This window comes from Sinohyriopsis cumingii, chromosome 8 (genome assembly GCF_028554795.1).
Source record: "Sinohyriopsis cumingii isolate HCF-2022 chromosome 8, ASM2855479v2, whole genome shotgun sequence".
NCBI classification, from domain to species: Eukaryota; Metazoa; Mollusca; class Bivalvia; order Unionida; family Unionidae; genus Sinohyriopsis; species Sinohyriopsis cumingii.
In genome coordinates, this window is record NC_142968.1 from 93,877,636 (window position 1) to 93,898,991 (window position 21,356).

Below are 21,356 nucleotides of genomic sequence, written 5' to 3' on the forward strand. Positions count from 1 at the left end.
ATATATATATATATATATATATATATATATATATATATATATACCAGCATATCAATGGCAGTATATATAGTAAAACCTGTCTTGAGAAACCACAGCTATGCAAGACCACCTGTCAGTATATGCCAGCACATCAATGTCAACATATACCAGCATTATCAATGTCAATATATACCAGCATATTAATATCAATATGTACCAGCATACTGATGTCAATACATAACAGCACATCAATGTCAGTATATACCAGCATATCAATGTCAGTATTTAGCAGTATATCAATCTCAATATAAACAAGCATAATATCAAAATGTAAAAGCATATTGATGTCAATACATAACAGCATATCAATGTCAGTATATACCAGCATATCAATGTCAGTTTATACCAGTGTAACAATGTCCATGAATACTAGCATATCACTGTCAGTATAAACCAGCATATCAATATCAGTATATACCAGCATATCAATGTCAGTATAAACCAGCATACGAATGTCAATAGAAACCAGCATATGAATGTCAGTATATACCAGCATATCAATGTCAGTATATACCAGCATATCACTGTCAGTATAAACCAGCATATCAATGTCAATATAAACCAGCATATCAATGTTAGTATAAACCAGTATATCAATGTCAGTATAAACCAGCATATCAATGTCAGTATATACCAGCATATCAATGTCAATGTCAGTATATACCAGCATATCAATGTCAGTATATACCAGCATATCAATGTCAGTATAAACCAGTATATCAATGTCAGTATAAACCAGCATATCAATGTCAATATATACCAGTATGTCACTATCAACATAACAGCAATCTAATGTGAATATATACCAGTAGTGTATTCAATCTATTCTGCTGTATCCATTATCTCATCATCCCCCTCTCCCTCCTCATCTTCCTCCTCCTTTTTCTCTGGTTTCTCGTAAGCTTTGTCTGATGGTGTCACCACTACACCCTCCCATACACTCATCTCTGTAGCTATACCTATACACAATGAAATATAGAGTATGTATTAATAAAAATTTATAACTAAAAATCAGAAGTTAATTTGAAGAAGGGCTTACATTACAAGCTAGTATAGCACATTCATGGAAAAAATGGATGAATGAAACAGGGATTTTAAAAAAAAATATATAAAAAATATCACCAGTCTCATAATGCAATGCAGATATGAGGAATTACTGACAGTCTGAAATATGAACAATAGTAACAAATTATAATCATTTTGCATCGTTTTTGAATTTTGGTAAATAGCATTCTTTGTCATCTATTTCCTATTAAGAGTTATTTCCTGTGTCAAAATGGGTTTATAACTTTTGAGTATCTTTGTCAAGTTCAAACACACTTTTGAAACAAGTGAGAATGGTGATAACTGTTCCAATCACATATATCTATTAAAATGCTACCTAGCTGATTCATGACAGATAATAGGTCTGCTTCTGTGATTTCAAAAGTAACAAGTCAAATCTTGCTCTTTATTTTATGCTAACTGCATAATTTTGCAAGAGAAATAATTTTGATAATTAACTGGAGTGAAATACCAGGTATATTTTTCACATCCATGTCAGTAACATTATGACAAAAAAAGTCTGAGCTACTTTTAGAAGCTTGCATGGTCTAATGCTAAATTGTCTGCATGCAGACAGACAATGTTCAAATACTAGTCATATACTTTTTCTTCAAAATCTTTTTTTTAATGTGCTGCTTTACTTTGAATTGGTTAAGAAGAATGTGGTACCACTACTATTTCTGTGTGAATATATATAAATCACAACAAAACCACTGACATTATCACCTTGGATACAAGTAAGAAATCTGCTACTTTAATCTATTATGCATACTGCTTACCAATACGTCAGAGCAACAACAAAAAAAGCACTTTCTCTGAAATACATGTTATTCACTTGTTACAAGCAAATATCCTCTCTTTTTATGCTTGCCCTGTGAGTTATTGGATTTTTCAACAGAAAACAGAAATAATTTTGATAATTCACCAGCATGAAATAAGAAAATCATTTTTTCACAAAGCTAAACAGACATGAATATCATATGATACAAGAATTTACCTTCCATTTTCTCCCTTGCTTGGTCTTATGGTAAGTTAGTCCACCTCTCACACAAAAGTACTAGGTTCAAATCATAAAACATGCTTAAAATTTTTTCTTCATTTGTGTCGCTTATTAAATGGGGTTTATTTTCTTGAATTAGGAAAGAAAATTGTGTTACTACAGATATTTACCAACAAAATAAAAGAAATGAACAAACAGGACACAGCTATCATTACTGCATGGGGTACTGTAAGAAATCTGCTCATTCAATATATTATACATATTGCTCTCCAATATGTTTGAGCATTGAAAAAAAGAAAATATATGTGTGTTCTGAGAGAATTACAGACATATTTCATCTCATGTGTGAAGAAGTAATGTATTTAAACTCACAGCTTTGCCACTATTAAAAATTTCACCCCTTGTATGAAATATATCCATTATTAACTTGTTATTAGTAGATACCCTCAAAGAAAAATATGGATAACAAGTGTACATGTGAAAATAATCATTTATGAAAAATAAGTGCATATGGGTTTTTGTTGTAAAAGGTTAAAGGGTTCACTATTCTTGGTAATGGCGGCCATATCTGACAGTGGACCAGCTTCATAAGAACAAATCTGAAAGAAAGAGTCAGGTTGCTTACTGTCAAATCAAATCAAATTTTGCAAGTAGTGTTTGAGAAGTAGTTCTTTAAAGATCTCTTTTTAGTTTAATTTTCAATAATGGTGGCCATACACGATGGTGGGTCAACATCTTTTCAACAAATTTGAAAGAACTTCATAACATTATGTTTCAATCAAAACTGGTCTTACTGAGAATTTTAGAGAAAAAGATGTTTAAATGCTTACCAATTGTTTTTGTAATGGCAGCCATATAGTGTGGCTGATTGCCATCACTTGACCAAATTAAGAAGAACTTCAAGACAAGACGCTTTCTGTTAAATTTGATCAAATTCTGTTCAGCTGCATTATAAAACAAGTAATTTAAATGTTTCTATATTTATTTTAATGGTGGCCATACTTCATGCTAGAATGGCATCATTTCAACAAATTTGTCAGGCTACATTCTTCCAAATTTGGTTAAATTCTGTTAGGTGGTTTTAAAAAATTCATAGATAGCAAATGTGAATGAACAATGGATGCCAACTGAAAGATAATATCTTAAGTCTCACAGATGAGCTAATAAACATATATAACCTTTGTCAAGTTAAAAATAAGTGTATACCTAGGGCTAATCAAATTTCTTTTGCACCCACTTGCATTTTTTAAAAAAAAATATCGAAGACCCATATGCACTTATTTTCCATATTTTTTTATTATTCACATGTGCACTTGTTATCCATATTTCACTTGTCTAGTATAAGTGTGTCAGAAAATTCACTTGTTCCACCTATAGTACATACACTATGTATTATGGATTGCCCACTCAATCTACTGGACGTGGACAGAGAAGCATGTGATTAGGTACCCACTAGGAGTAGTGGAACTCCACTAAATCTGGCTGAAGTCTATCATGGATTTTATTACAGCCGCAGTGGGTTTTATGGCACCCATCACTGATTCTATTGTATTTCCTATGTATGTCAAAAACACTAAAATAGATGGAAGACACCCCAACACCATAAACCACGACTGTAATAGGGGTCAATGTCATAACTTTAATGGTACAAAATATACAGTGGTAATATTTATTTGTTGTATTTATCAATTAATTTGTCGTAAGTTCTATTTAACTTCCATACTATTTCCAAGATGGACGTTAAAGAAATTATTAAAGTAGTATTATAAAATTCGACGAGAGATTCCAAACAAATGCAGTACTAGTTATATCAGATAGGTACGATCAAGAATACTTTAACATCATGACATGCATCTCCTAACTTTTTCCAACATTTATTCCAAAAGAATGTGACATCATATATAAAAATAAAGAAGACCTATGCTACAAAAGGGTTTTCCAATACTTTTGTGCTTAAACGTTTGAAAATAACATTGTCTATGGGAGTACAATTTTTTTCAAATGTATGAATTGTGCATGCTTTATTGACTGTTGCATTCTGTGAGTAGCCTTTCATGCCATGAACAAAGTGATCTCAATTTTAAAAAGTTTCTTTCTGTCCTGGCTTTTTATAAAAGACTTTACATGCATCACCAGGCACTAACTGAGAAGTAACATTCTTACTTTAAGTCAGTTGCTACAGCTGTTACTGTATCTTTTTTTTTATGCCTGGAGTCAACAACAATCAGTCAGGACAGTTCCTTCATATGCCAGCCATGTTCAATGTCAGGTTTTAACATTTCAAAATGTTTATTAACTACTGAAGGAAATTATAGAAAAAACACCTTAGCATTAAAATGATCTTTGTGAAAAGCAAATTCAAACAGAGAAATCTATTTGATGTTATGTTCTCATATTATCATGTCCAATTAGTCTCAAGTGTTCAGCTTACAGAAATGCCTTGATGCAGGTCTAGACTTGATTCATCCATTTCTATAATTCTTTAAAAAGTGTATTTGCTCCAAGCTATATCAGATCCCCTCCAGCTCTCTTTGTCTCCTGGCCTACAACCCCTTTCCCCACTCCTAAGTGCAACAAGCAAATAGAGTAGAATCTTAAATAATTATGGTAGTTCCATGTGGCTAGTGGTCATATGTCATGTTTCGATGTTTCAAAATAAACACTGCTCAATGAAAATATTTCTTATTGTCACAAATTCAAATCCTTTAAAACAAAGTTATTAGTGATTTTTTTTAAATGTACCAAATTCGTCTACACAATACTCTAGGCTATGCTTTCAGTGGCAGTTCATGTCATAAACCAAGTTAATTTGTATCAAAAATGTGACTTTGTCACTTTTTTCACTATCTTCAACCACCAGACTAGGAGTGACATTTTTACCTTAAAGTCAGCCGATACACTTATTACCAATGGCCAGGCAGGATGGTGTTGTGCTTCATGTTTTGGCGCAATATTGGTTTCATTTGTTATATAAGGCAAACAATATATTTGGTATATAAAGCAAACCATATACAATTTGTAATATTCCCCCATTATCATTCAACATAGCACATACAAAATATGTCTAATCCAACAGCACAAATCTACAATATTTATGAAAGCTACACTACAGGCTTTTTCATTTTATTTATATAAAAATCTGCATCTCCCTTCTACTGTCAAAATGTAGAAATAAAATTTTAATTCTGCTTATCATACATTCTCATGTATAAGACAAAAAATTTTTGGGAAAATAAATAAAAGCTTGAAAGAAAGAGGTCGACTTTTCTTTGGGTCAAGGTTTTTAAAAAAATATTTTGCAAAGGTTTTTTATGTTGACTCGCACAATGGATGTAAATCTGGAGACATGACAAAATAATAATTTTCATGTAAAAAATATACATTTTCAATGTCCCAACACTTTGCATGTGCATATTTTCTGATTTCTCCAACATGACATTAAATAAGGAAAAATAAAGACTTCATAATTCACAAGTTGGTTTGAGTTTACCCAGGAGACAAGGATGTACTATAATTAAGAGTACCTACACAATGCAGATCATGCTCAGCATCACTGAAATCTTTGCTTATTCCCAAAAATATCAGATTTTGCTTTATTGATTGTTTCTATCAAATCTCATTCTTACAGATCACATTTCAGCTTAATGTACATAGCTGTTTGATTTATGAGGTAATCTTTATGAAAAGGTAAATATGCTTAATTATGCAAGGTACATAACCAGCATGTATTCACATAACTGTTACATGTTCATGAAAGAATGGTAGTAACAAAGGCTACAATTCTTACTATATATCGACTAAGATCATCACTGAACTATCTTAGTCTTGTGTTTTGGCTGAAGAAAATCGTAATTTTCAATATACTGGAAAGCTGGTTGTATTGGCATCTCTTTATAATTGTCCGATTTTTCTTTTGTTTTCGGACAACAATCCAGGCCAGTTAATCAGTAAAACTCTGAAACTGGCAAGGGTTGTGAGGGAATTATGACTGGTGGCTATACCAATACCCAGATGTGTAATTGGCGTTCACTCCATAATCTTAGCATGATTACCATTAGCTATGTAAAATGAGGTGTAAGGTTGCTTATATCAAACTACTGATCTGGTTTTACGTTATTACAATAATTTTAGAAGCATTATTTCTGAAAATTATTTTATTTAGAAGACACTATTTAAGTTTAGTGCTGTGGTGCCTATGAGTCAAATCCAGGTGATGTACTTCCTTCAGTGGAATTTACTTCGTTTGGCGCAAGTTCATACCTTCAATGTACATCCTGTGATGCCATTATGTAAATATGCTCAACAGCCTAAATGTGAACATTGAACCAAACACTATTGTTGTTCGTTGTTGCCATGCTGGGATCACATCTGAATGACAATCATATCTAGTGATGAAGTTTGCACAGCATTTTGACTGAATATCAAAAGATGATATGATGGACATACTGGAGAAATTATATAATAAATTGTATTATTAGCCTGCAAGTGGTGTGCTTTTCTTATTTTCTTATCTATTTTCGATCTGGTCGTAATTAAAATGTATGCACTTAATGCTTTAGAAATTTAATAGACGTCGAACGAGCCTGCATTACAGCAATAACATTAGCGACAACCTTTGAATTAATAGGAATGGATCAACAGGAAATAAAATGGATTTGAAGCCAAAACCTCTTCTACATCCCGTACAGAGTAAATTTAGCTGTGCAAAGGATACCAGTTTAAAGCCCAAAAAAATAAGAAGACACATTTTAACAACAATCAGCGTAATTAGGGATAGATTTTATAGCCATGGCTAACATGTGGTTTGGCCTTTTCAGGCAATATACAATGCATTATTGATAGATATGTGTTCAGCTTATGCATTATACAGTAGAAGTTAGGTTTAAAAAAATGCATTTCCCATTGACGACTGGCCTACCCCAATTTTAAAATCAGTGCAATAGGAAACACCTCTTTTTCAGGTATGAATGAAAAGAAATTCCATAAATGTACAAAACTGGGTGTTATTGTAATGTACAGTTAATGCAATTGTATCTACCATGGATACCCATTCACAATAAAGTTTGCATCATAGTAGGCATTTCTGTTGAATTGTAAAAGATGAGAAATTAACTACTATTGTAGTAATTGTCATAAAGATTGAAAGAATCTGATGTACCAAAATTTCATCTGCATTAACTGAAAATCATACATAAGAGTTTATCTCCTTCTGAAAATTTAAGTGATTACACTTTTCATCAATTTCACCTGTCCATTCTGTAAACGTACATTAGATGAGCAAACCAACAGTCCTAAGTATATTTTTTAAGCTGTTGTTTATGAAATGTGGCACTGCATGTTTCAAAAAGCCTGTGTACAAAGAGTATGTAAATACCTAGTTCCTAGTGACAATGCACATTTTGGAGAGACTGTCAAAAGAGTAGGTCAATGCCTAGTTCCTAGTGACACTGAATGTTTCAGATAGACTGTAAAAAGAGTAAGTCATTGCTAGTTCCTGGTGACATTGCATGTTTCGGAAAGACTGTAAAAAAAAGTAGGTATGCCTAGTTCCTGGTGACATTGCACATTTCGGAGAGACTGTAAAAAAAGTAGGTCAAAGCCTAGTTCCTAGTGACATTGCACATTTTGGAGAGACTGTAAAAATAGGTCAATGCCTAGTTCCTAGTGACATTGAATGTTTCAGATAGACTGTAAAAAGAGTAAGTCATTGCCTAGTTCCTGGTGACATTGCACATTTCAGAGAGACTGTAAAAAGAGTAGGTCAATGCCTAGTTCCTGGTGACATTGCACATTTTGGAGAGACTGTAAAAAAAGTAGGTCAATGCCTTGTTTCTGGTGACATTGCACATTTCGGAGAGACTGTAAAAAAAAGTAGGTCAAAGACAATGCATGTACTGAACCTTTTCAGTTGTCCCAAAATTTCACTCTCTTGCCTAAATTTGATTCATTTTAATCTGTAGAAATAAATGAAAAGAACTATATACAGTAGATTTATTTTTTCAAAGGACTTTTTACTGTTTGGGTATTGTATAGACACTATTTCTTGCTCCAGGAAGGCAACGTTGTATTTCCATCAGCAAGAACATAAATGAATTTAACTTCTACTCTGAAGACAATATTAACTGACAGAGCAAAGTCTCCTGCAGAGTATTTTCTTATAATTAACACAAAATTACCAATGTTCTCCTGGAGTGCACTTAGTATTTCCATATTTTAAAAAAATGTTTTTCCAAATTTACTAGGGTGTAGGCAGTGTTAAAGGGTGCTCCCTTTTATTTTTCACTTCCTTCTTATTCAATTTTAAAATGGTCTATCCTGGTGGAGTGTTAGCAACTCCAATTTCAGAGATTTTCTGCACATACTTGTTAGTGTCATGCATATACTGTGCTGCATATGCTGGCATGTGTCATGCATATACTGTGCTGTATATGCTGGCTAGTGTCATGCATACACTGTTCTGTACATGCTGGCTAGTGTCATGGTGCTGTACATGCTGGCTAGTGTCATGCATATACTGTGCTGTACATGCTGGCTAGTGTCATGCATATACTGTTCTGTACATGCTGGCTAGTGTCATGCATATACTGTGCTGTACATGCAGGCTAGTGCCATGCATATACTGTGCTGTACATGCTGGCTAGTGCAGCATTTCCCTTTATGCACAGTTGTGCATCAGAGATACATGTTAAAAAATTGACACTTTTTATTGCCATGCATATTTTTGACAGAAAAGATGTACACCTTGCAATGTTTTCAATCTCCAATGCAGTGGACGAACGATGGAATCATGTCTGAATTCAAGTGTAGGCATTTTTATGATGAAGTAGCTTCCCCATATCTCATGAGCCCATACCAGTCTGGTTCTAGGGTAGGCTTTATTATGGTGGAATAGCTTCCCCATATCTCGCGATTAAATGATTTCCTTCCAGCTCACCACCATGTCTTACAAGCAAAAGAACATCGATACTATTCTAAGTAGAAAAAGACCTCCAGAGGATAACCACACGCACCAAGAATCATCAGCCAAGAAGGTGAAGGATGATGAACATATACAAGTAATGGTCATTGATCAGTCAACTCCAGTTTACAATTTTTTAAAAATAGAATTTTCAGTTAAAGAACTAAAACACTGAATGAAGGGAATAACATTGGTTGTGCAATACTTAGTCGACTCATTACTTAGTAAACTCATACTAGCTGAATTGTGCTCTGTGACTGGATGATATGCAAGTTATTATTACTTTTATATTTTTTTTAGAGGGACAGTGGTTGCTCAGCCTGAAGAATGACACCCTGACATACAAGAAGCATGGGATTGTGTTCCAAGATGCAGGCAGCAGCTTCTTTAGTTTGCATGGAGAGGGTTCAATAAAGGGTCCATACTTCCCCATACCTGGGCATTCTTCTGGATGAGTCTTTGGATATTGCTGTGCAAACAAAATTGGTTATGCTTTGTCGAACTGTTCCTGGTGGGAAGGCAAACAATGAATATTTAGCTAATGTGAAGGTGCAAGATGGAAAAGCTGAAACAATCACAAATGCCTTAATGGATATTCTTCAGGACTATGATATTGATATTAAGAAGGTGATTGGTTTTGGGCACTGATGGGGCAAATGTCATGATGGGTTCAAAATCTAGAATGGGTTTATGGCTAAAAGAGAAGAATAAAAGAACGGCGAGTGTTTGGTGTATTACTCATATATTAGATTTGGCAGCATACTGGGCTGGTGTAGTGTTCATAGACCAGCACTGGTAGCATACTGGGCTGGTGTAGTGTTCAAAGACCAGCCTTGGTAGCATAATGGGCTGGTGTAGTGTTTATAGACCAGCCCTGGTAGCATACTGGACTTGAGCAGTGTTCATAGACCAGCCCTGGTAGCATACTAGGCTGGTGTAGTGTTCAAAGACCAGCCTTGGTTGCATAATGGGCTGGTATAGTGTTCACAGACCAGCCTTGGTAGCATACTGGGCTGGTGTAGTGTTCATAGACCAGCCTTGGTACAGTAAAACCTGTCATGAGCGACCTCTGCTATGAGCGACCACCTGTCATTTCCGACCACAATCGTAATGCACGGATCAATTTTACTATATAAATGCTCTGTTATGAACGACCACCTGCTGAATGCGACCAGCGACCGCGATTTCTTGGCAAAATATGTATTTTGACACTGCTATGAACGACTGCATCGCCCAAAAAAATAAACACATTGACACCACTGACCTTAACTTAATCCTTTGTAAACACTAGAGCTCGGGATAAATGTAGTATGCAAACAAAGTGCACATTAAATAACACTATATTTGAACAACCATATATCGAGATAAAACACCTCTAACCATCATTTAATCCTTTGTAACAAAGACTGCATAAATAGTAAAGATTGCTCAAAATAGTAAAGATTGCTCTATTTAAAAAGAATTTGTCTTGCTACAGTACCAGTTTTGTGAAATTTACAACTCCAGCGTACGGTGTCATTTGTAAACTGCAGTAAACCAGACTATAGTACATGTCAAAAACCGCCATTGTAGTGCCAAAGTCATGTGAATAGCCAGTAAGAGTAACATGAAAGGGAGTAATGATGGATATATGCAGTCAATTTAGAGGTTTGTATTTTTTCTTTATCTTTATGAAAACTCACAAAACGCCGGTAGTCCTTATGTCCCAGTGAGAAATCGTTTGAAAGGGCTTCAGTGTAGGTTTGAGTACATCGTTTGTCCTTCCAGTTAATCCATAATGCCTGGAGGGTGAATGAGCTCATTGTCTTTAATACTAGTAAGTGTGAATCATTTCCGGATTTTTTTTTAATTGTTCTTTATTTCTTTTGTTAGTGTTTCACAAAGCCACCGTCTGTTTACCTGGGTGCAAGGGGCCCTGAGTGGCCAAGTGGTCTAAAGCGCTCTCCGTTACAGACCACTGCCATCTCACCTCTGTCTGCATGGGTTCGAGTCCAAGGCTCGGCTAGCGTGGGTACGTGGGAAAGCCTGCCAGTAGCTTCTCGTGGGTCGGTGGTTCTTCCCTGGGTTTTTCAGGGTTCTTCCTCCACCATTAATACTGGCTGCCATGTATAGCCTATTGTGTGCAGAAAAATGGCATTAAACACTACAACAACAACAACAACAACCTGGGTGCAGATGGTCACAACCTTTGTTTATCTAGCTATAACGCTGTTGATTTAAACTTCGTCTCAGAATAAATGTATTGTTTCTTGATGAGTTAATTATGTCTTTTGGTTTCATTCATTGGTACATAATATATATTTATTCCACATTTCCCCAAAACCTGATCAAAACCGATAGTCTTTATTACGTCAACACTAATAACAATGGCAGAACCTCCGCTGAAAAAAAGAAAAATTTTAACACTGGAAGAAAGGATTGATGTCATTGAAAGAAATGAAAAAGGGGAGACCGCTCGCAAAATAGCAGTCAGCCTAAGCATCGGTAAAACACAAGTTCAAAATGTAATCAAAGACAAGGAGTCCATCAGAAACGAATGGCAGAAAGGTGCACAAGCACAGAGGAAATATGCCATGGCACGACCGACAATTTACGGAAATCTGAACAAGCAAGTATGGGAGTGGTTTTGTGTTGCAAGGAGTAAAAACATATAAGTAAGTGGAAAGTTGATTCAGGAAAAGGCAATAATTGTCTCAGCAGAACTGAATTATGATGACTTTGCTGCATCAAACGGATGGCTGGAGAGCTTCAAAAATAGATACAATATCACAGCAAGTGTGCTCAGTGGAGAATCAGCTGATGTGAATTTAAAGACAGTTGATGACTGGAAAAAAAGACTACCGACCATCACAGAAGGGTATAACCTATGTGATATTTTTAATGCTGATGAAACAGGACTCTTTTACAGAGGACTTCCTGACAGGTCCCTAGTGGTGAAAGATGATGTTCGCAAAGGAGGGAAAAAAGCAAAGGAGAGGTTGACACTATTGTTAGCATGTAGTGCAACTGGAGAAAAACTGGACCCATTAATTATAGGCAAATCGCGCAACCCAAGATGTTTTAGGTCATTTAATTTAAGATCTGTAGGTGTTGCCTATGAATCCAACAGAAAGGCTTGGATGACATCAGACATCTTTAGTAAATGGCTTGTAACTGTCAACAATAAAATGAAAAGGAAAAATCGGAACATTTTAATTATTGTAGACAACTGCAGTGCACACCCAGATTGTCAGTTTAGCAATGTAAAACTGGTCTTTCTGCCCCCAAATACAACATCTAAACTACAGCCTTGTGATGCAGGGATAATTCAGACTGTCAAAATTCATTATCGGAAGAAACTGCTGCGACACATTCTTTCCAAAATGGATGAGTGCTCTACAGCAACTGAAATATCTAAGACTGTCACTGTTCTAGATGCCATTTTATGGATCAAGTCTGTGTGGGATGCTCTGTTTTCATACACCACTGAAAGGTGTTTTGCCAAGTTTGGCTTTTCTGTAAGTGTTGAAGCCATAATGCCAGAGAGTGAAGAGAGTGAACAAAATGTGCATCCGTCAATGGAACCTCTTCTCAATGGCATGACATTGGAAGAATATGCCAATATGGATCACAGTCTAGAAACTTCTAATGTATTCTCAGGGCCAGACTGGGAGAAGGATATTCTTCAGAGAGGTAAATCTGGTACTTCTCCAACTGCAGACAGTGATAGTGACAATGAGTCATCTGTTGGTGAAATTCTACCTCATGTTATTTCACATTCTACAGTCATAGAACATTTAAAAGAGATTAAAGAATATGCTTTACAACATGGTGATCCCAAAATTTTGTTTCTTTGCTCAGAAATGGAGATACATGTTCAGATCAAACAGCTGAGTAAAACATGTCAACAAAGAAGTATAATGGATTTCTTAAAAAACAAGTGAAAAAGTGTATAGAATAAGATATATACATCATATCTAACTGTTCATTTTTTGTACATATTAATGTGATGTTGAAATATAAATTTTATTATATGCATGCAATATTTAACAAGATTTATGAATAAAGGATATGATACATGTACATTGAGTATAGGTATTATTTATTTTTCAACAATGCTAACTATTGACCCTGAAAACCGGTCCATTTTCACACACCTCTTATGAGAGACCACCTGTCTTGAGAGACCGCTTTTGGTTGGCAGAAGGGGCAGTCTCTCATAATAGGTTTTACTGTAGCATACTGGACTTGTGCAGGGTTCATAGACCAGCCCTGGTAGCAGAGTGGGCTAGTGTAGTGTTCATAGACCAGCCTTGGTAGCATACTGGGCTGGTGTAGTGTTTATAGACCAGCCTTGGTAGCATACTGGGCTGGTGTAGTGTTTATAGACCAGCCTTGGTAGCATACTGGGCTGGTGTAGTGTTCATAGACCAGCCTTGGTAGCATACTGGGCTGGTGTAGTGTTCATAGATTAGCCTTAGTAGCATACTGGGCTGGTGTAGTGTTCACAGACCAGCCTTGGTAGCATACTGGGCTGATGTAGTGTTCACAGACCAGCCGGGCTGATGTAGTGTTCGTAGACCAGCCTTGGTAGCATACTGGGCTGGTGTAGTGTTCATTGATTAGCCTTGGTAGCATACTGTTCTGCAGCAAGCATAGCATGCATGAAAAAGTACCAGTCTGTTTTGGTCACAATCTACAACTTCTTTTCATATTTAGTTTGTAGATATCACAGGATATGAGACATGTGCAAGGTCATGGGAAAGAAAGGAAAAAGGTTATAAAAAAACTACCAAGGTGGGATGGCTGTCTCATCATGATGCTGTGCAAGCCATTGAAAGCTGTTGGGGATGTATAGTTCTTGCACTTTAGCAAGAAGCAGCTCAGAATCACTCTGCAAAAGCAAAAGGCATCCTAGCCAAGGTACATACATACAAGTTTCTAGCATTGATAATGTTATTGCTTGATGTCCTGCAAGAGGTAACCAGATGCAGCAAAGTATTTCAAAAGGAGGTCATTGATATTGATCAGGTAGAAGATATACTTGATGCTACTATGGAAACACTCAAGGATCATGTCAACAATGTAGATGGATACACACCACATGTGACTGAACAAAATGGTCAACTTGACATGTCAGGAAAATACCAAGGTGTACAACCCAAAGAATATCATCATCGTACAAAAGAGTCTGTCAAGAATCTCGGAAAAGAGTTTGTAACATGTGTTGAATCAGAGATGAGAAAAAGATTCTCCCCACATGACATGCAGATTTTGGAAGACTTCTCTACAGTACCCAATCCTAGAAAGTTACCTCAAAGCACTGAAGAAATAAGAACCCATGGTTCAGAGTCCTTGGAGAGGCTCACTAAACAATTTGGAACAGGGGGAAAATTCCTCTGATTGACCCTAAGGAAACCAAGATATCATTCCTTTGCTTCAAACACTACATTTCAAGACAGAAAGAAAGGGCTGGCTGAAATCAGTGAACTACTGCTTCAAGAAGGAGGGGATATTTTCCCCAACTTTGCTTAGCTTGCTGCTATTAGTCTGGCCATCCCACGTACCCCTGTGCCTTGTGAGAGAGGGTTCTCTGTCCAAAATGCTATAAATTCACTCAAAAGAAACAATCTTTCATCCAAGTCTCTTCATGAGAAAATGCTTGTAAGATATGAAGCCAGACATCATGACTTTGGCAAGCAAGAGTTTGCAAAATACTCATGCATCAAAGTTCAAGAAATCTGTTCTAGGAAGAAATAAAGTAAAACAATGGTAAGAGTGTACCTTTCATCGACAGCGACAGTAAGTACTGATTGAGAAATATTCCACAAAATAAAATTTAAACGTACTACAATTCAAAAAAAGAAAGCAGAATATAAATGTCCGCTTTAACTAATGCCATTTTTGACTCAAGTTTGTGGCCCTGGAGGGAGTATTAGCTGTGCAAGTCAGGGTAGCTTTTCACATTTGTTTACTGGACTCTCTTTTTATTAGCTGGAAACCCGACAGATATTTTTGTCACAGCAAAGGCAACACAAAAACTTAGTTACCATAACATGTACTTCTTATACCATGTTAGGAAAAAATGAACTAAATGGACAACTATAAAAAATGAAATGTTTCACTGAAATATTTAACTATAAGACAAATCTTTGTTGTTATTTAAATAAAACTGAAGAAAAAATCTAATAAAACTTAACAATGTGTGTAACTATTGTATTAATTTTACTTGAACCAGTTCCAAGAAAACAGACGGGATTCTTCAATGTGAAACCACTTGTCACAGATTCATTCTATTTTTATACTACATACATTGCAGACCAGTCTGAATTGAAAATAAATGGCACCAGATATTTAAAAAAATCAGCTGTATCAATATGACTGTTGGATGTTATATGACCGAAAAATGTTAGGAGAGGCATTTTGTTAAATTTTAAAACATGTTGCACAGGACCATTGTTAAGGGACAAACCATGGCAAGTCGAGGATACAACAACACTCATCATTTGTGGAATTTGCAACTATTTGCATAAGTTACTCTAGACATGCAGACTAGTTAAAGTAAGTGTTATGCATAAATAATTTATCCATTTCTTTTATGTCCATACACCTGTATTAACTACTCATCCACATGGATTTAGCTGATTTGTGACTGCAGATACAGGTAAGTAGCAAAAATAAATATATAGTAAATAAAATATGTACATTTTTTTTCATAGTTTTCTGAAATTAGATTTCTATTTTTATGCTCAAATTACGCTTTTTGCCACTTATATTAGTAATAAATTATGCTTATACCTCTCTTGGGGGTTGGCATGTGTGAAGTTACAGCAAAGCAGTTCAGGTTCACAGTTACTACAATTTCCCTTTGATCGGGTACCGGATTGTTAGGATTGACAGGTACCCAGTAGAAATTTTCAACAATTTTGACATCTCTAGTAATTTGGTGAAAAAAAGGCATAATGATTATGCCAAAAGTGTAAAGGTTGGCATGTATGCAATTATATCAATCTGACACCAACAAAACCACCTGAAAATACAGAATACTTACTAGAATTGCCTTCCACTCCTAGAATCTGTTTATATCCTCCATGACTCAAAACTCTCAACAAGGTCTGTGCAGTGTAGCAAACTTGGTCCTGGAATCAGTTGACAACATTTAGGCAAGGTTAAGAACTCAGTCAGTTTAAACAACTCTCTACTTGCATAAACAGAAAATAAATAGAAAACTTAATTTACTTACTTTTCTGTTTTAAGAACTCTGCATAATGTTATGACTAACTCTCACCAGTGGTACATGTTCACGATTCATAAACTGAAAAAGATCACTGAATCATGTCACGTAATCCACTTTTTATTATTGTAAATTAAAATTCTCAAGATATATTCGAATATAGCCATGTACATTATACCTGTGTACACAATACCTGAAGTAAATGAAAAAGTTTTATAAACATCTCTTACCTGGTCGATATATGGCTAATAGTCAAATGTGAGAACAAGTGGCCAAAATATCTGGGTAGGTAGGATGTTTTGTTGAGGGCATATGTTATGAAAATAGATTTGTTTTAAATGAATTTTCTAATTTGTATACCTTCATCTGCATCTGATGCACAACAAAATCATTTGTCAAATACTGTTAGACTTTGATGCATTAGATGCTAAGCAGTTTTCTGAAGTACAAATCTAAATGCTGTCAAACTTGGTCAAATTCTGAAGACTGACTTTTATGAGTCATTTAAAGGATTTTCTATTTTTATCATAATGGCCATATTTGATGGCTAATTGGCAATGCTGTATTAACTGAAAGTCTTTAATTCCAGAATGTTTCATTTTAAATTTGCATATACACAGCTGTGCTATTTCTGAGAATCTTAATATTTATTATATATCTAGTAATGATGGCCATATTTTATACATCATCATCTGTATAAAATTTAAGTCCTTACTGCTAGGATGCTTTCTTTCAAATTTGGTCCGATTCCATTAAAAAGATTTATCACAAGTTGCTTTAAGTTTCAAGTCTGGGGGCTTATTTTAGCAAAAGGCGTCCATATCTAACGATGAATTGGAACCATTTTAGTAGATCTACAAGACCTTCATGCCAGGCTGCTTTCTGACAAATTTGCTCAAATTCTGTTTAGCAGTTTCTGATGAGCAATTTCAAGTTTTTATATCTTTAGTAACAGTAGCCATATCGTAGATCAGTTTCATTTGTACACAGAACCACAGTAGCTTGAGTGTTGGAATCATACATAATTCATGAGTTGTGAGTTCAATACCAGACCAGGTCAGCCAAGGAAAGGCACTTAACTCCCATATCCCTGGCATGATATGGCCAACAGTGTGCTAAAAGTGTTGTTAAAACCGACACCATAAAAAAAACGATAAATTCTACATAAACAGAAAGCCATCTATGCTGTGAAGCTTTCTGAGTGCATGTTATTTTTAACATAGCTTTAACAATTTTTCAGTCATATCACTACAATCTCTGTAATGTTACAGTTTATAGTGATGTCTTGCACTGTGGATCATGCTGCAGACATGTAACAGCATGTCCCACCCAGTCACATTACCCTGACACCAGGCCGATTTTCCTAACACTAACCTTTTAATACCAAGCAAGGCAGCTGCTAGTACCACTTTTATAACTCTTTGGTATGACTGTTAGAACCTGTGACCACCTGCATCCAAGGCAGACACTCTAACCACTTAGGCCAATGGAGCGGTCCATGAAGCTGTCAAATTTAGTTATATTGTTATATACATTTTTAACAGTCATTATTTAAATGCTTTTCTCATTTTAGCAATGGTAGTTGTATCTCATGGCTCAGCATCGTTTGACCCAAACTGAAAAACCTTTTCCCAGGATGCTTTCTCAAATGAGAAGTCATTGAAAGTTTTTTTTCATTATTAGTAATAGCTGCAACATTTGGTGAATCAGCCATCATTGGAACAAAAGTTGAAAGCTATCTATGTCAGGATGCTTTCTTTCAAATTTGGTCAATTTCTATTGAGCAGATCTGAGGATTTATATAAAGGAATTTTCTGTTTTTAGTAACAACAGACAGATCTAAAGGCAGGTTTGCATCATTTGACAATATTTTTAAAGACTTTCATGCCAGGATTCTTTCCATCAAAATTTTTTACAGTTGCTTTGGAAAAGAAGTTGTTCAAAGGATCTTCTATTTTCTGTGACAGTAGACATATATGATTATGGACATACATTACCCAAACAAAGTCCTTGATACTGTAATACTCACTACAAAATTATGTACAAACTGGACAAGATTTCATGAAAATTTTTTAACAGCAACTGTCAAAAGAGGACACCAAACAGACCTTATGATTACTGACATGGCAACATCAGCTAAAAACTCGTACAAAAAGCAGTACATCTGACACTGCTCCGCCACCGTCAGAAACATGACAACTATATTCAGACTGTGCTTCCTTGGCATGATAGCAAAATCATTAATATCTTAGTGACAGAAAACTTTCCAAGAAATTTGACTACCGGTAACTTTTATGGACAAAGGGAATCTTAATCAGTGAATAAATGATTTCTTGCAATTATAAGGAAAGTATAAGGGGACTGACAATTTTTGTATTCTTTGTTAAATGAATGCTCTTTTTAAAAAAATTCCAACAAAATTAACCTCATCTCTGAATGGATGGGTCTTGAAAATTAATGATATACAATGAACCATCAACAAGATGCCTGATTTTTTGGCTACTATTAAAATTGCACACTTGCCCCTCTATCTCAAACATTACAAATGAGAAAACAACCTTAATTTTTACATTATGAGAACACTCACCTGTTGTTCCAATGCCATCACTGTATGAACTCTCATAGTCCCCTGTTCACATGGGTCAGTAATACCAACGGAACCAGGAAGGAAGAAACCAGCTGAAAGTAGCTGTATGCAGCGTCTGAAAGATGTATTCTAAAATTTGTCCCTCAATAAAATCAAACTTTTGCAACATCAAACCTCATGCATGTTCTTAAAATTTCTTGTTATATGTCTGTGTATGTGCATCTTTTCTTAGTGTTTGATTCAATATGCAAAACAGCTGTGTGAATTTAATATTCTGAACACTTACACTAATTACATATCTTAAGAATTCTTTCACCAAATTTAGCACCCTTATTTTTTAATCGTTCTATGAATGAAATGTATTACAATATTTACATGGTTGCTTTAATACTTTAACCAAACCTTGGATTTCATACATTTAATTAAATGCTTATGTGAGAAAGCCTGCTAGTAGCTTCCCATGGGTTAGTGGTTCTTCCCAGGGTTTTCCACAGGTATTTTCCTGAAACAAATATATACTAGCCACCATGTATACCCTTTCATGTGCTGAAAAACTGAATTAAACCCATAACAACAAAAACTACAACAACTTGCAAAATCATGTCTGAATAAATCTGTATAGCAATTAATACACAACAGGAATATCAAATTTGGGAAAGGAAACTTTGTACAATAAACAAGTGTTGTTGGGAGGACAGTATAGTTGGACCATAATCAGTAAAATTACCCAAATCATTGAAAATAAAAAGTAGGTCATAGTAATCTAATTACTGTATAGTGTTTTATGAAGATCTACAACAATTTCAGAAGCTTGTACAATTAAAATTTCAAGACCATAGAATACAAAATATCCATGTGACCTTAATCCTAGGGTCACTGAACTTTCATAATAATACAAGCATCTGGAAAAACAAAGTTACTGATGTTTGGGGCCCTGATGTGGCAGATTGGTTTAAAGCGCTTGCCTTTACTGATCACTGCCTTATCACCTCTGTTCTCGTGGTTCAAGTCTTGAGCTCAGCCAATGTGGGTATGTGAGAAAGCTGCCAGTAGCTTCCTGTGGGTCAGTGGTTCTTACTGGGTTTTTCGTGGGCTCATGCATTCAGAAATGGCAATAGACAAAACACTAATATTTTGTTAAAAAGAAAACTGCATTACAAATTGGATGAAAAGTCTCAAAGATAAGTAGCTATGTAGAACTGTGTCCCAAAATTCTAGCAATGTCCACAATGTTTTACTCCTTCCTCTCAAAGTTGCAACATATTCCTTTTAATCATTATTAGTAAAAGCTCTGTAAATATACATAGTAAGTGTTGATTTGATAAAAGTAAAGATCATATTGTTTAAAAATAAGAACTGGCCCAAAAACTTCAAAGTCCCATTGTGTACATTTTAAGACACAGAAACTCCATCAGCAGTTAAAATGTGATGCCATGTATATAACTGCTTACAAGTTGAATCCAGCTGCAAACAACAAAGTCTCTGATCTGCTGTTGCATAATGCACTGGCAGATCAGGATCTCTGTTGTTTGTTCTACCAAGTACCCAAACAAACTGAATAAACCCAGATCTGTCAGCACATTATGCAATGGCAGATCTGGTTATCCGCAATATTCAATTGGACTGGACATGTAAGAAAGTATATCCAGTATACTCTTGGGCATACTGACTATAATTATTATCTATACTTCCTTATAAATAAAGTCCAACTGCAAAGACTCAGATCTGTTGTCATACAATGAGTCAGCAAATCTTGGTCTATACAGTTAGGAGTAATCAGTAGAACAAACAACATGGACCCTGATGTGCCTGCATATCATGTGGTCGCAGTACAGGATCTATGTTGTTTGCAGTTATATTTGATTTATTAGCAAGTACATATGGTAGCAATATTCCTGACAAAGACCACCACCCTAGGAGACAGTGACATAAACAACAACCTACCCAAACCATAATGAAGCTGGTTTGTGGACATGGATGTCAGGGTGATTACAATAAGGTCTTGTTATTCTTCAAATAGTCAAGCTAAGAAAGCAACTAAAACTTCAAATACCAGAAACTGTGATATCTCACTGCTAAACAATACTTACTTGAAAGCAACGTTAATAGGTAATGGCTGTCTGGATGGATTGCTCATGATGGCATAATGAGACTGAAATGAAAACAGCAACAATACATGTATTAATCTTTACCTAAACATTGGATTCACATTTCTTTCTTTACATGTATTAATCTTTACCTAAACACTGGATTCACATTTCTTTCTTTACATGTATTAATCTTTACCTAAACACTGGATTCACATTTCTTTCTTTACATGTATTAATCTTTACCTAAACATTGGATTCACATTTCTTTCTTTCTCAACTTAGTATTATTATAAGTGCCTCTGACTACGAAATTCAAAGTGCTCAATGCAAAATATCCTTGCTTAAACTGTTTCAGCTGATGTATGCCAAAGCGAAAGCAACTCATCAAATATAATAAGAGCATACTGAAGCAAACAAAAACTGTT

The 21,356-nt window shown here is 35.3% G+C and overlaps 1 protein-coding gene across 1 annotated transcript in view; it reads right to left on the reverse strand.

Moving 5' to 3' along the window:
• Positions 1-21,356, reverse strand: part of LOC149794160 (interleukin enhancer-binding factor 2 homolog) — a 73,289-nt gene that overhangs the window by 15,658 nt on the left and 36,275 nt on the right. Inside the window, exons 12-15 of the mRNA XM_089968253.1 lie at positions 20,932-20,993; positions 18,842-18,956; positions 16,072-16,159; positions 846-998 (exon numbers count right to left, since the gene is read on the reverse strand). Coding sequence (XP_089824379.1) covers positions 862-998; positions 16,072-16,159; positions 18,842-18,956; positions 20,932-20,993 — 402 coding nt within the window. The 3' untranslated portion in view covers positions 846-861. The remainder of the gene's footprint in view (positions 1-845; positions 999-16,071; positions 16,160-18,841; positions 18,957-20,931; positions 20,994-21,356) is intronic.